Genomic DNA, 17144 nt, shown 5'->3' on the forward strand with positions numbered 1-17144 from the left:
GCTCTCTTGAGCAAGGAGCCTTCCCAGGTCGGCTGAAAGAGGCAGTGGTCCACCCCCTTCTTAAAAGACCAAATTTAGATCCTCAGGACGTGGCCAATTACCACCCAGTATCGAACCTTCCGTTCCTGGGTAAGGTGATTGAGAGAGTAGTGGCGGGTCAGCTGCAGAAATTCCTGGAAGATACCAAAGTGATCAGTCTGGGGGTCATCCTGGACTCTGGGATTTACCTAAAGGCCCTGGTTGCGAAAACAATCCAGACTGCATTCTACCATCTCTGCCAGACAAGACAGCTGACCCCATATCTCTTCTGTTCTGACCTGGCCACAGTAATCCATGCAATGGTCACCTCCAGACTGGATTATTGTAACTCACCCTTGAATCTGATCCAGAAGTTGAAACTTGTTCACATGCAGCCACGAGGCTTCTGGCTGGAGCCTTGAGTAGGGACCTGTCCTTTTCCATCTTCATTGGCTGCCTATTGAGTTCTGGGTTATTTTCAAGGTTCTGGTTTTGACCTTTAAGGCCACGAGCGGTCTTGGACCTGCATACCTCAGGGAGTTTCTATAAAACTCATACTGCCCTAGTAGGTCCCGCTGCTCCTCGGAGGAGAACCTTCTGGAAATCCCTGGTCCGAAAACTATCCAGCTGGTCTCAACAAGGTCCAAGCCTTTCAGTCCTGGTCCCTACCTGGTGGAATATGCTCCTGTATGAGATCAGGACCTTGCAGGATTTGAATAGTTTCTGCAGGGCCTGTAAAATGGAGCTATTCCACCGGGTATTTCAGGATGGCCAGGGTTAACATCTTTTCCTGGCCTCTTGGGGTGGGAGGAGGGGGGTGGGATCTACTATAATGTGTAAGTCACCACCTGAACTTAGGTTTTTAGTATTATTTTAAGCTGTTAACTATTATAATTTTATTGTATGATTCTGGTGTTGTTGCTGCCCTGAGCCCTTAGGCGAAGGGCGGGGTATAAATGCAAGAATTTAAAAAAAGGTAAGCAGACAACACAGACCAGAGGCGGCTCCATGCAGAGCCGCCTCCACAGCCCACAGCGGCTTCGGTACCACCTACATGGTCCTATGCGAACTGTCTTGTGGCTCCGCCGGCATGAATTATGCCAGTGGCCAGATGCTTTTGCCACCCGTGCAGAAACAGCCTAAGTCTCCCTTACCTGGCTTCCTATATCCATCTTTCAGTATGCTTACCTGATGGGAAAAAAAGATGAAAAATGCTTTTAAAATTAACAAAAAGAAAAATTCAGCAAGAGATGGAGCAGTTTTTGTCTTTTTTTTGTTTTGTCCAGCAACAGTGAATAAATGACATCTGGGCCATTTTTTTCTAGTTGGTTGGCAATTCTGTATTTAGTGAAGAAAAAGGGATGGATGTATAATTTCATCTTTATAATATGGGAACCTGGTCATTTGAGTTAGCCTCTGAAACAACCATGATTTGGTTCAGAGGAATACAAAGCAAATATTTGTTTATTCACGAAAGGCCTTATTTGATCCCCCAATTGACTGTAACCAGTGGTGGGATTCAGCAGATTTGCACCACTTCGGCAGAACCAATTGTTCAAATGGTGCTTGTAAACAACCAGTTGTTAAATTATTTGAATCCCACCACCGGAACTGGTTGTTAAATTATTTGAATCCCATCACTGACTGTAAACCACCGCTCATGTATTGTGGCTTATCAAGTGTTCTTCACTTTAAGAAACAAAGAGGAAAAATTCCAAAAATGCTCAAGAAATGGTTAAGTATGTTGAGGTCCAGTGTGTTTTGAATCAAAGACATCAGGGACAATTGAAATTATTTTAAGGTGATCTGTTTGAGATAGTTCTGCACTTTTAAAATGTGTTTTACAGCGAATAGCTACAGTAGATATAATGTGCCATATTTAAAAACTGGCAGTCATATGCCAGCTATACATATTATCTTTCAAAAGCATCCATAAACAGTGCCACCTAAGCAAAGTTACACCCTTCTAAGCCACCTGACTTCAGTGGGTTTAGAAAGATTTGTCTTCTTAGGATGTGCTGTTAGTCAATAAATGGTACTTGTGCTCCATAATGCTATGTAGCTTTTGAACAACACCGTTCATTAGAAAACATTATGCATACCTCTAATAGCTTTGGCAGTAACATTTCTGAAAACATGCTTTCAGTAAAATTTAAATACCCATAATTGTGCAGCAATTTTTCTTTGATCTCTTCTTTCTTCATCTGAAAATGTACAGTAATTTCCACAGTTCTGAAAATGGAGTGCTCCTTGACTGAAATATCAAACTTCTTACCACTTGCAAAATTATAGATCTGGTTGTCAAGAATACTTTGCCTGCCATGGTTCAAAAAATTATTTATCAATCTGAAGTTTGGGACAAATAGAACCCAGTTAATTAAGTTTGAATTATATTGGATATTAATGCCAATCAGATGTAAAAAAACCCTGTATTAAATTTGTCATTTATTGTACAAGAAAATCATACAGGTGGGATCTAAAATATCCATAAAGTTAATTTCTGTGCAGTTTCACAGATCCCTTGTACCTTCCTTTTTCAAAAAATCATACTGAGTGGTAAACAATTCAACTGTTCTATCAACATAATAGCTAGTTTGTAGTTTGTTACTTTCATCCCTTCCTAAATTATCTTTTATAATCAGAGAGGGGGGGGATTCTAGTCAATAAATGGCATCACCCTTGTGGATTCTGTTAATTACAAAATTGCTTCAAAAAGAAATTCAAGGTAACATTTATCATAAAATCTACAATTATATAACCACAAGTATAACTGGGTTGTTAATCTTCAGTTCCAAGAGCCAGCATGGCGTAGTGGGAGAACCAACATAGTGTAGTAGTTAAGGGCAGGTGGACTCTAATCTGAAGAACTGGCTTATACCCACTCCTCCACATGTGTGGCAGGCACCACTCTGGTGAACTGGATTTGTTTTCCCATAGCTACACATGAAGGCTGCTGGATGACCTTGGGCTAGTAACAGTTCTTTAGAACTTTCTCAGGTGTCTGCTATAAAGAGAGGAAGGGAAGGCATTTATAAGCCACTTTGAGACTGCCTGCAGTTGAGAAAAGTGGAATATAAATTCCAAGTCTTCTGCTGTGCAGTCCCCTCCAGGCAGGCCTGGTGCAGAGATATCCTTTTTAAAGCTTCAAACCTATAGGCAGCCCTCTCTCCCCCTCTCTGGAACATGTTTTCTGCTTAAATGGCAGTGGGGTAGCGCCAATGGGGCAGGGGTGTGTGACGCCCCAGGTGCAGTCCAGTGCGGGGGCATGGCCTAGGTGTGGAGGGGGCGTTCTGAGGGTTTTCCAGGGGTGTTCGGTGGCGTGGGTGGGTGGGGGCGTGGCAGTGGTGCAGGGCATGCGCCCTGGGCACAGTTCCCCCTTGTGCCACCTCTGTTAAATGGTAACATACTCAGGAAAGGGGAGGGATTCCCTGAGGTCCTTCTTTGCTGCTGCTGGAGTAGGCTCTTTTTTTTACCTCTCTGTTACAGCAAGTATCTTTGTGATGAAAGATGACTTATTGATATTTAATTCCTGTTTGATGTGCTCTTTGGCTGCCTTATGTTAGAAATTAATGCGGGTTCCACAACCAAGGGATGAGGAGTCCCTTGCAAAATTGGCCCATTTCAGGAAGCTGTAAACTGTAAGCAATTAGTAGGGCATCAGTTTAGTTAGATTATGTTACTTTCATATGTTGTTTTATTAGTTTTGCATTTTGCCGTGTGTATAAATCCTTTCTGTTTATGTTCCTCACCTACAAGCAATTGCCTACATCTTTGTTATTCTGTTTTTGTGTACGAATCCTATGTTATGCCAAGATATCTTGGGTACAAAAGAGCTAGGTTTTTTGCTGGCTGACTATCAAGTTAGCCAGACTGTAAGTTTGACTAGATGTTGGGGGTAGGGTGGGGTGGGGGAGTAACAGAGAGAGTCAGGTGGTCGGACTATCAGACTCTGCCTTAGATCTTAAAGTGACAGGTGGTGGTAGCTACTGGGCCAAACAGTGTGGGCTATTTTCTAGGACAAACAATTGCCAAATGGCTCCAGAGTGTCTGGGGCAGCAGGGTGCTCCATCTCTGGTTTCTTCCTGCCATTTCTGGAAACCTTGATAGATGTTACAGGTTTTCCACTGGCAGCACCATTACCACACTAATAGAGATATCTGATCACTGAAATTTGCACTTGCACTTCCTTCCATCTATATTAAAAACCCTGTAAATCTTAAGAGAAATTTTTTTGTAAATTATTTGTCTGGAGGTGTCTATCTTTCAACATATTGAAATCTGGATTTTTTTTTAAGCTTAACCATGCCATTCTTGAATATACAGAGAGAAATGTCTATGAGACAAAAAAAAAAGTAATATCTGAGTTATCTAGTTACTGAGATTTACTGGTCCAGACCATCTGTGTTTAGATACAGAACTCTTCCTGTGCAAATGCTTAATGTACTGTATATGTTTCAGGAAAAAATATTACTGCATGTAAGAAGAAAGATTCGACTATTTAAAAAAATATGGACGTTTTCTTAAAATATGGAAGTCCTAGGGCCAAATTAGATGTGGTACACTTAAACATGTATACACTTAGCAAAAGCTGGGGTATGTGTTTTTTCCCTAATTTATTTGAACATTTTGAAATAAGAGAATACAAAGAATACACATCAGTTATAAACTTTATACCCTGATAAATGTTCTTGGTGTATAGAAAGGAAGGAAAAAAGAATGTGCATATGCCTCATTCTTGTTTATCTTGCTGGCTTGTTCCTCACAGAGATAATTCACACAACTGCACTACATTTCAGCTGTTCTAGAAAGAAGTTCAGTTAAAGGGCTATAAGAGAGAGAGAAAAGCAGAGTTTAGCATTGCCATTTTGAAGGTTTAGCTAAGCTTTGTGTCCCTGTGGATTAATGGCATGCTGAGACACCCACAAATGCTCTACCTGCAGCCACCAGGCAGTTTCCCCTTTAAGTCAGAGCTAAGAAGGTTTTCTTTGCCCCTGTTTAAAAGAGGAAGCCCCATCTCATAATGAGCCTGATGTTCAATGGAGGCCTCTGAAAAGATTGGGGGGGGGGGGGAGCTGTGTAGAAGTAGCCCCATGTTCTGCTACTTGGAAAAAAATTTTCTTCTAACCTAGTTCCAATATTTGACAGTGAACTGGGCGGAAAGAAATCATCAAAATCAATGGAATGCAGTAAGGTAAGGTAAAGTAAGGGTGAAGGCTATCTGTAGCCCCCCTGCTTTATTTAAAATAAGACTCTTGCCTCCCACTCACCCCCTTAAGACATAAGTGGGTAGACCTCTATATAGTACATATGATCCTTATTTCTGGAATGGTTATTGTTATTTACCACATTTATTGAAATCCTTACGGGAAAAGTAATGGATGCACAGTGGTTTCCTCTGCCAAAAGCTTTGACTGTGTAGATAATCTGTTGGAAAGAAATAAGGTGTTTGATATGTCTCCTCAACCTGAAACAGGCAGCAGGAGCTATCAGATCTGGCAGTGCCAACATTTGTTCATATGAGTTATGTAGTGGGGGGGGGGGGCATCAAAGAGACATGAAAGTCAATGCTGTGTAGTGGTTAGTATGCTGAACTAGGATCTCGTTTGAATCCTCAGTGTGCCATTAAAGCATACTGTGTGACCTTGGACTAGTCACTCTGTCAGCCAAACCTACCTCACAAGGTTGTTGTCAAGATAAAGTGAAGAACAATGTAAGCTTCTTTGGGTCCCCATTGGGGAGAAAAGGGGGATATAAGTGAAGTAACTAAGTCAGCATAGTATAGTGGTTAAGGTGTTGGATTAGGTTCTGGGAGTCCATGTTCAAATCTCCACTCTGTCATGAAAACTTGCTGGGTGACCCTGAACCAGTCACTCTGTCTTGGCTATGACCATGGCAAGTATTTGAATGGGAGACCTCCAAGGAATGCCAGGAGTGTGATGTGGAGGCAAGCAATCACCTTCAAAAGCCTCTTGTCTTGAAAACCCTGTAGAGTGACTGTAACTCAGCTCTGACTAGACAGTAACAAACAAACAAAACCCAAACTAAATAAATCATTCATAGTTTGGGATGTTGTGTTTTCCTCATCCCAGCCTGTAGCATCCTTTCGTAGATGAGACATATCCTAAGAGACAGTCCAGAGATGGAAGCCTGTTTCTGCATGTAGTTGCCCTGCTGTATTGGAATGCCCAGCAATAGCCTAGAACTGGAAGGAATCCAACATAGCACTCAGTTTCAAACCAAGATGTAAATGCCTGAAACTAAAAGAAAAGTATAATAATTACCTGAAATGTTTAGCAGGTGAAATCCTTTTTGTTTTCAAATGCAATTTCCGATTTCCAACAGTATGTTCTATAGAATGTGGAAGTTCATTGCAATGCTATTTTTATTCACAGATAATGCACCTCAAGTAGCAATTATTGCACCAGGTACCGGTAACCATAGAAACAGTTCAACAGGCCCAACACCTGACTGTTCTCCTCCTTCACCAGATACTGCGCTGAAAAATATAGTGAAAGTTATACGACCTCAGGTTGGTGGTCAGCAATATAAATTCTCTTATTTGAGTTCATTTTGTAAAAATATAATGCTTTTCTGTTGCTTGTTTTAAGGATGATGAATTGCATATCCTCTAACTGCATATTTTATTTGTGTGTGAAGAACAGGTAATGCCAGTGACTAGTGAAATACAGGCTGGAGGTTTCCAACAAACTATGGGCAGAGCAGGCAATAACTGATTGGGGAATACCCTTCCCCAGTGGCGTAGTGCCAAGGGAGCAGGGGTGTGTGTGATGTGGGGCCGGGGGCGCAGGGCGCACGTGTGCTCCAGACGCAGTTCCCCCTCGCTCCGCCCCTGTCCTTCCCCCATTAGCTCTGGGTTTGCATGAATAGCTTCCTGCTTACCCAGCCCAACCCCAGAAATTCATTGCTGTAGCAGTTTCCTGTAGGATTGCCAACTCCAGATTGGGAAATACCTAAAGATTGGGGGGGCTGGAAGTCTGAGGACAGCAGGTTTTGGAGAAGGTGGAACTTCAATGGGATATAATGCCAGAAAGTCCACCTTCCAAAATGTCAATTTTCTCCAGGTGTACTGATCTATGTTGTTTGGAGATCAGTTGTAATAGCAGGAGATCTCCAGCCATCACCCAGGATTTGGCAACCCTAGTTATCCAGTATCACTTGATGACCAGTAAATTGCTTATCCCTGAATATAGCATGGGAAGAGACTATTTTAATCTCTTTCTCCCCAAGCTGTAAAGCAGGGGCCCTGATGCCTGCCAAAACCTTTCCTAATGTCTGCCAAGTGTTTTTTAGAAAATGGGAGGGCCAGGAGATGCCTGCAACATGAAAACAGACACTGCCAGACACTACATAGCTCAATATGTATACTAATTTTGTGCATCTGCAATGCAATATTTGTAAACCTTCAGATGCCTAATAAAAGTTATGTACTGTATTTTTAAACAGTATGTTTATATTGAAAGGCATTTTGTTAAATGGAGATTCTGCCCAAAATGTTGAAGAGTTACGATCAGATTTATGCACAACCGATTATTTTACTTTTCGTGCAGCCTCAGAAAGATTGGGAATCCCTGCTGCAAAGAACAGTTGGAATGGAGGGAGGAGTAGCATATGGTATTTACATCCCACCATAATTTCTCCATTCTTTCCAGGACACTGTTAGGTGGGTTGGCTTCTATGAAGAGGAAATGGTCCTTTGGGAATAATTAATTAGGATTGAAATGATATATTTCCCTAATCCTAAAAAATCCGCTTTGAAACTCCAAGGAGGACAGAGCCCTTAAATCTGAGACTGGTGCATATGTGGGACTGCCTCTCCTGATATATCCCTTGGAGAATATTGCATTCAGCAAATAACTTTCTGGAGATCCCTGACCCAAAAACTGCCTGGCTGTGCTCAGCCAGGGCCAGGGCCTTTGCGACCCTTGCCTCTGTCTGGTGGAATACACTGCCTAATGAAACCAGGACCCTGCAGGATCCATCACTGTTCCACAAAGCTTGCAGGATAGAATTCTTCCAACAGGACTGTGGTTGAGGGCAGTAACAATATTCCATCTTAGCTGGCTTCCCCTCTCTTTCTTAGTTTGCTCAGGAACCCCTACCTTATAGTATTCTTGAGGAGGTAATTAGGATCGCTACTCACCACCTACTTATTATTAATTATCGCCTCTAGAATACTATTTTTATTCAGAAGAAGAAGAAGAAGAAGAAGAAGAAGAAGAAGAGTTTGGATTTATATCCCCCCTTTCTCTCCTGCAGGAGACTCAAAAGGGCTTACAATCTCCTTGCCCTTCCCCCCTCACAACAATCACCCTGTGAGGTAGGTGGGGCTGAGAGAGCTCCGAAGAACTGTGACTAGTCCAAGGTCACCCAGCTGGCGTGTGCGGGAGTGTACAGGCTAATCTGAATTCCCCAAATAAGCCTCCACAGCTCAGGTGGCAGAGCTGGGAATCAAACCCGGTTCCTCCAGATTAGATACACGAGCTCTTAACCTCCTACACCACTGCTGCTCCTTTACCCCCTCTATCAGAGGCATAGCTGGGCCAAACTGTGCCCGGTGTGCAGTCTATATTTTCTGCCCCCCTATGCCCCCCCTGCGGTGCCCCCCTTCCCCCTTTCCCACACTTATCTTTGTTCCTTTCCATTTCCTAGAACTTTTTCAGGCTGAAAAAAAAGGCCTATTCACAGTTCAGGCTTAAAAATGGCCTGATGAGAACTATGCTTCCCAGGAGACCTTGTGAGCCCCAAGGCCTCCTGGGAATTGTAGTTCCTCAGGCTGTTTTTAGCCTGTACTGTGAATAGGCCTTTTTTTCAGCCTGAAAAATTCTAGGAAAAGGAAAGGAACTAAGGTAAGTGTGGGAAGGAGGGGTGCTGCAAGGGGGTGCTGTGGGGGGAAGGGGAGGGGCCTTGTAGCTCTGCCACTGCCCTCTATATTACTACAAGGAAGGGGTTCCCAACCTTTTTGAGCTTGCAAGTTTGTTTGGAGTTCTTACATCATGGTGGGTGCAGCCAAAAAGTCTGCTGTAAGAGGCGTAGTCAGCCCCAAAGTGGCCGCTGAGCTTACCTTTAGTCACACAATGGTGATCTTAGTGCTGTGGTGCATCTGCTGCCAAAACTATGTTTCTAAAAATCTGCAAAGCCAGTCAGATTTCCAGTGCCTAATCAGAAGTCGTGCTGGATAAAAACCCGCCTGACCCCACCATCTTTCTAAAAGCACTTGGCTGGCACTAGGAAAAGTGTTGGCACCTGGCATGATGCCCACAGGCTGTATGTTGGGCACTCCTGCTAATAAGCAGAAAGGGACTTAGGCCAATCCCCCTTCCCTCATGTACTTCAGCTGTAGATCAAGTGATGTCAATATTCTGTGCCTCATGGAGAAAAATGAATGTGTTCAGTGATTTCCAGGCTGGTTTGGGGGTGGTAGCTAGTAATTCTTTTTGATATTTGAAATACATATTGTCCTGCATTCTTGAGATGTCCCAAATATGGTGTTCTCCATATATTTTGTTTGTGGGTGACCTGCTTTCACTACCCTATTTATATGGCTATCAACTTTGCTAGAATTAGCAATTATGTTGCTTAAAACAAAAACTATGATTTCTTAAGAATTTGTGCGGGGAAATTATATGCTTAATTTTAGGGTGAAGTGACATAGTCTTCTGCTTTATACTTGTTTCTCTGGTTGTAAAATTGCAGCTCTTAATTTTGGCAATTTTTTACATTAATTGCAAACCTATGATGTTGCTTCAAATGCTTTTGAGCAGCATTTGTTTGCCAGCACTGCTGCTTCTTTGTAACCCCCACCCCCACCCTGACATCACTAAACTCAGCTTCCAGCCCAATCTTCAGCTCGAGATGACTAGGGACAGTCCCCCTGTGGAGCAGCCTGCTGCCTTCAGAAGGCTTTAGTGGCGCAAAGAGGCAGAACCCCCCAACCCCCAAAACTGCCAGAAAGCCCTCCATAGGATGGCATAAGTCAACTGCCGCAACACAACTGCCCGTAAACACAAGGTAGAAGCTGACTGATGTCAACTCTAGGAATACCCTGCCCCCCCCCCCCTGCACCGGCATCCATCGGCCACCAGTGCAGCTCTAGAGCAGTCTGGACTTCCAGATTTCACCAATGCGCCAGATGCTTGCACCTTTGTCCCCTCAACTGACAAGGGTGCCTCTTACATTGGTGGAGGGGGCAAATGTGTTGGCACAGTCCCATGCCACCTCCATAACATGATTCACCCCCCTCAATTGGGGAATAGTATACATTACTATCCATTTGGTTTCATTTCTTAGCTCATTCTTTCAAGCTGCCCTTTCAGGTCCCTTCATAATTATCTAAATCCTGTTGGCTGTTGTACAGGATCCCTAGTTTCCTATCTCTCCACATTGCTGTATTAGACATTTGCCTTCTTTTGCTTTTTTTGGCATTTTCAAAGCAAAAAAAAAAGGCTGGCATGCAAGAAAGCAGGGAGGCATTATTAGAACAAGCTGTTGTGTGATAGTTAATTGGGAAATGCTTTAAAATTCTATTTTTATGATATAATTATCAACAGATGGATCCAGAACACTGAATAGTTCTGCTTTTGGATTAATTCATTACTAATTCATTATTTGGACATTAAAATCCATGGCTAAATTCCCAATGAATTTTGTGGGATGGCATCCTTTGAGTGCACTGAATTAATATGAATGAAATGATGAATCAGAAAAGACAATGATTGTCTAACCTGCAGATGGCATAAAGGATTTTAACACATTTTCTGTTTTCCATGCTCTATAGTCTGGGCCCTATAGTCTGGGTTTTTCCTATGTATTTACCCATATTCTCAGATATGGCCAGTTTAGGAGATGTGAAAACTGTGGGATGTGCCTTCTCTGTGGTGCCTACTCTGAAATGTCCAACTAATGGAGACCTATGAAATAATGTCACTGTTGGTTTCCTGGTAGCTTATTAAGATATGACTGTTTCAGAAACAGGTATTAGAAATCAGGGACTGGGCTGTATCATAGAGGTTTCAGCAATTATTCATTCAGTGGTGTATATTGTTGTGGTATTTTTTATTGTTGTATTTTAGATTAATGTTAATGTAATTATATATCTATATATTATATATCATATTATTGTTAGCATTATGGTTATGAGTTTTGCTATGATTGTATATCACTGCTTCAATGACAGAAAATATATTGTAGAATAATCTTGGATATATTATTTGAATCGAACATTGTTTTGCTAAACTACACAATCCGAATCTACAGTAACAAATGTGCAAGTATTGCTTAGACAAAAATGAATTTTAAAAATAGCAGCCCAATATACCTGTCTAGATAGCAGTGTTGTTGGAAGGGAGCTGGAAATGTGATAGTGGCTTTGACAGCTGTATTACAGAATACAGTTGGTGAACCCTCCAGTTCAAAGTAAAAATTATTGGCCCTTTCCCCACTTCCCTTAAGCCCCGCGCTACTCGAGGAGAGTAGCGCGGGGTCCCTCGGCGCTCCCCACTGAGAGGGGCGGCGACAGTGCAGCCGCCCCGAAGCTGCTGCTGTCGCGCCCCTCAGCGCGCGGCATCCCAGACGCTCTTCTGAACGGCGCCTTTTGACGACCCCGCACAGAGCGCGGGGTTGTGGGGACGCCTGGGCGCGCGCCTGGGATGCCGCGCGCTGAGAGCAGCGCGCGGCATAGAGGGGATGGAAGCGAGTGGAGAAAGGCCCATTGGCAACTTTGAACTATTCAGTCCTTACTTGATTTGTCACGTTATGTAGTCTGTAGACATTACAAGTCCAAGTGTGCTGGGGTATTATTTCCTAGTCCTCAAAATCCACATGCACTCATAATTCCATTGAAATCTGTGGTTGTAACATACTTTCATTTTAGAAACAGGATAATCAAGTAATTGATTTAATCAAGTGCTTGATTTAATCTAAAACTTGTTATTTTAAAGGATGGGAAGTCGCTAGGAGAGTTTCCCCAGAATGCTCTGCACTAACTTTTCTCCATGTCAGATGTAAAGCCCCATAAGTATTGAACTGGGAACATAGGTGCTCTTCTTTCCATGCCACATGGATGAAGAAAACCTGTCTGTAATTTTTCTGGGTTCCAAAAGAAGACCCCAAAAGAATGAGGAATAGTTCAAACAGCTGGGCAACCACATTGAAACTCTGGGGCAGTGGTCTGTGGTGCTGATGTAAAGTCACCCCATTGCTTACATAGAGGCTTCCAGGTGGCATTGGGAGGCTTACAAGAAGAAGAAGAAGAAGAGTTTGGATTTATATCCCCCCTTTCTCTCCTGCAGGAGACTGAAAGGGGCTTACAATCTCCTTGCCCTTCCCCCCTCACAACAAAGCTGAATACCCTCCTCATCACCAGGAAGCTCCTATTGAGCACAATAGATTTACGCCACATTTTTGATGGCGTAAGTCAGCCATCCTAACCACTGGTGCAGTAGGGTGAATGGATGGTAGGGGGATGCTTAAAGCTATACCCTATGGTAGGGGGATGATTAAAGCTACACCCTAGACCCGTGGTGGTGAACTTTTGGCACTCCAGATGTTATGGACTAAAATTCCCATCAGCCCCTGCCAGCATGGCCAACTATTGGATGGGAGTTGGTGGGAATTGTAGTCCATAACATCTGGAGTGCCAAAGGTTCACCACCACTGCCCTAGACTGCCCCCGCTTCACCAGTGGCAGGGGTGCAGGGACACTGGCACCACAACTGGTGCCACGTGGCAGTGCTGGGGAGGACTGTGGCAGCCCCGTGCTGGTTGTTTTACCTCTCCGCTGGGGCAAGGGACCCTGGGAGGGCAAATTTTCTGGAGCATCTGCACTCTGCTTCCACAGACAGATTCACACACAGAGACCCCTTTGGATGGGACCGTTAATCTTAGGTGCAACTCCAACAGGTTTACGTAAGCACTCATCTAACTGAACTGCCTATGTGAACATGTGACCTTTGGAAAAGTCTTCAGTTTAACACACTAGACTAAAATAAGGGAACAATTATAAATTCTATCACAACAATATATGTAAGAAATATCCCTATATTATATATTACCTCTTTTATATGGTTATATTGAGAAATAGTGTTCATTAGCAAGTCTGTTATTTCATTGCCATTTCCTTTTTCTTTCTCTCTGACTTCACATTGAATTGAGCAAGGCAAAATTAACCTTTCCCACTCCCAAGTTTTCCCCATGAGAAATTAATTTCACTTTTATCTTACAGAGCACCTTTCATTATTGCTCACAATATGTTTGTTGCTGAATTGTGCTATTTCCCCTTTTTAGTTAATTCAGAATTTTGTGAGACTCTTTGCTATGTCTGTGCCACTTCACATTATTCCCTGTTTCTGATCAGATGTAAAAATAAATCATAATTTGTTGTATGCACAAGCTTGAGCCCTGACCTGGATAGCAGAGGTTAGCATGATCTTGTCAGATCTCAGCAGGTAAGCAGGGTTCATCCTGGCAAGTATTTGGATTTAAATTCTCCCAGGAATACCAGGGTTATGTTGCAGAAGCAGGCAAAGGCAAACCACCCAGAACATTTCTTACCTTGAAAACCTCAGCAAGCATTGCCATAAGATAAAATAATAGACAAACAAATAAAAAGAACCAAGCCTGCAGGCTTCAGATTCACGTACTCTGTCCTTCTTTCCCCCTGGACAGTAATTTAATTAAAGACTTCTGCTGCAAGCCATAGTAATAGATAGATGTCTACCACAAACTATGGTATATATACTCTTTTAAACAAACACGGATATGAATTACAGTTATACCAGAATTTAGAAACTGGTTTATATGGAAGAGCACAAACCATTGTGTATACTACTGGATACAGCCCTGTTTTAAGGCTGAAAAATGCCCCCTAGGCTAATACATGAGTCTTGCTTACCAGCCATCTCTTCAGGCCTACGCCCAGGCTGGGGGCAAGTGGCCCAAATGACCTCCCTGTGGCTGCAGCAGCTGCTTGTTGCTCCCTCCACCTCCCTGCTGGGTTTCAGGAAACCCAGGCAGCCGGAGGTGGAGGGAGCTCCTTATTTGGGCAGTGACTCCCCCTGATGTCATTGCCCAAATAAGGAGCTCTCTCCACCTCCAGGCTGGGTTTGAGGAAGCCCAGCCTGCCCTGAGGTGGAGGGAGCTCCTTAATTGGGCAGTGACTCTCCCTGATGTCATTGCCTAAATAAGGAGCTCCCTCTGCCTCCCGGCTTCCCACCTATACGGGAGTCAATACGTGTCCCCAGGGTTTGCTAGTAAAATTAGGTGCCTCAGCTTATACACCAGTCGGCTTATACATGAGTTTATAGGGTAGACCATTTTTGCATGGCAGGGGGTTGGTCGGAGAATCATCTTGTTCATGTAATGATAAACTTTGTTTTGTTGAATCATGCTACCCTCTGCATCCAATTCAAGCTTTTGGTGTTTTACATATCTTTGTTCATTAGTTTCTGACATTTCTGTTACCTTTTTAAAATAATTCTCACAATTTATTCTGTTACAATTTTCTTTGCCTTTTCTGACATGTTCTTTCATCATCTCTATCAGGATTGTTTATTTTATTGTATTTGTTACCCCTTCTGTAAGTAACCCCTCAACATCCAGCTTTCTATAAAACTGTTTCCCCCTTTCCTTGCTTATTATTTGATTCCCCTCCTTTGTCTACTCCTTTCATTGTTAACCTTTCTGTATGGTGTGCTATAAACAAGGATTTGGGGAGAAATACTAAGCAGTTTTAATTGGAAATTAGTCCCATTTTATTCAATGGGACTTGCTCTTCGGAAAAAATAATTGCAGCCTAACAGCACTATGAAGACCAAGGAAGAATAAGCTCCATTGAATAATAAATAGGAATCTGGCTAGACCTGTTTAAAATTACACTCATAATCTATTAAAAATTCTGGAAATGCCTCTCACAGGTGGCTACCAGTGGGTCTGTCCCCTCCACTGGGGTAAGTGCCCTGGGAAGGGCAAATTCTCTAGAGCCCTTTGGATGGAACTCCAAGACTGATTACACATGGGCCAAAAACAGCAGTGTGAAAATGGTGTAAAAGGGTTTAAAACTGTGTAAAAGGGTTTATACTGTTTTCACACCATTTTCACACCCTGTTTTTGGCCCATGCGGAATCAGCCCAAGTGTGTTTGTCTTATCTTGACATTTTATTTTGAGATTGTAATACAGCTTTCCCTGAGGATGAAAACAATGATCTCAGGAGTGATGTACAGGAGATGAACATAATGAAAATGGGAAAAAAGTTTTCAGGACCAAGTTTTTAAAAATCTAGTAAAAAAATGGTATCAGCAATAGAACACAATTTTAAATGTTTACATTTCAACTCAATTTTTTTCCAGCCCAAGCAACGGACATCAATAGTATCAGCTTTTGAATTTCACCGATCAAATCACAGCCATGATTATTTTGAAATCAACTCCTCCATTGGATATGCAAGCTTTACTTCCAGTCCTCCAATCAGTCCAGCTAACTATTCCACTGGATCAGTAGAGGGCAGCATTGAAGATAATGATATTCCAGGTAACATAAAAAAGAATTGCACATTAATCATACATTGTGATGCTGAAGCAAACTGAGAATCAAAGTAGTTCTGAGCCATTATTTTTTAAGATGTACATTAAGCTGTAAGAGTTGTTAGTGAGGTTGATATTGAATTACTTTGAACGACGTTAAATTTTTAAAATATTTTTATTTATATTATAACAACAAAATAGTTTCTAAATATATTTTACAATGTACATTATCAAAAATGATCACAATCACAGTCACAATAGACCTTTATTGGCATAAGGTATAAAAGTGTGGGATCAAAAATGATGAATAGGCTTAGATCTTGCTGCTTAAGCATCTATGAAAGTTTTTCAAATATCTAAAAATATCCCCGTGCGCTGCTGTCATCTATAAGAACATAAGAACATAAGAACTAGCCTGCTGGATCAGACCAGAGTCCATCTAGTCCAGCATTCTGCTACTCGCAGTGGCCCACCAGGTGCCTTTGGGAGCTCACATGCAGGATGTGAAAGCAATGGCCTTCTGCTGCTGCTGCTGCTCCTGAGCACCTGGTCTGCTAAGGCATTTGCAATCTGAGGTCAAGGAGGATCAAGATTGGTAACCATAGATTGACTTCTCCTCCATAGCAAAATCTGTCCAAGCTCCTTTTTTTAAAGCTTGTATCCAGGTTAGTGGCCCCATCACCACCCTCCTGTGGCAGCATATTCTAAACACCTAATCACACGCTATGGCGTGAAGAAGTGTTTCCTTTTATTAGTCCTAATTCTTCCCCCCAGCATTTTCAATGTATGCCCCCTGGTTCTAGTATTGTGAGAAAGAGAGAAACATTTCTCTCTGTCAACATTTTCTACCCCATGCATAATTTTATAGACTTCAATCATATCCCCCCTCAGACGCCTCTCTCTGCAAATCTAAAGGAGTCCTTCAAACGCTGCCAGCCTCTCCCTCATAAGGAAGGTGCTCCAATCCTTCAATCATCCTCGTTGCACTCTTCTTCTTGCACTTTTTCTATCTCTTCCGATCATCCCTTTTTTTGAGATGTGGCTACTCAGAGACTGAACACAGTACTCCCAAGTGGCGGTTCGCACCTACTGCTTTTTCTGAGTATAAAGGGCATGACAAATCCTTGCAGAAGTTTTATTATCGACTCCATTCCTAATTATCCCCAGCATAGAGTTTGCCTTTTTCACAGCTGCCATGCATTGAGTTGACATTCCCATGGAACTATTAACTAAGACGCCCAAATCCCTTTCCTGGTCTGTGACTGATAGCACTGACCCTGTATGCAGTATGTGAAGTTTGGATTTGCCCCATGTGCATCACTTTTCACATTTAGCTACATTGAACTGCATTCTGCCATTTCTTAGCCCACTCACCTAATTTATCAAGGTCCGCTTGGAGCTCTTCGCGAATCCTTTGTGGTTCTTACCACCCTACACATAATTTGGTATCATCTGCAAATCCTTGGGCCACCTACTTCCAGGTCATTTACATGGAATAGAAGTTAAAGAGCACTGGTCCCCAAAAAACTGGATCCTTAGGGGACACCACTCCTACAATTGCTAGCTCCATTGTGAGAACTTCCCATTTA

General features: G+C 42.5%; 1 protein-coding gene across 15 annotated transcripts in view; it reads left to right on the forward strand.

The window, feature by feature from the left end:
• ANKS1B (ankyrin repeat and sterile alpha motif domain containing 1B) overlaps positions 1-17144 on the forward strand; it is a 462906-nt gene that overhangs the window by 136434 nt on the left and 309328 nt on the right. For all 15 annotated transcript variants that reach the window (XM_048500513.1, XM_048500514.1, XM_048500506.1 and 12 more), the window contains 2 exons: positions 6411-6547; positions 15382-15562. In XM_048500513.1, the coding sequence (XP_048356470.1) occupies positions 6411-6547; positions 15382-15562 (318 nt within the window). The remainder of the gene's footprint in view (positions 1-6410; positions 6548-15381; positions 15563-17144) is intronic.

Source organism: Sphaerodactylus townsendi, linkage group LG06, assembly GCF_021028975.2.
Source record: "Sphaerodactylus townsendi isolate TG3544 linkage group LG06, MPM_Stown_v2.3, whole genome shotgun sequence".
NCBI lineage: Eukaryota > Metazoa > Chordata > Lepidosauria > Squamata > Sphaerodactylidae > Sphaerodactylus > Sphaerodactylus townsendi.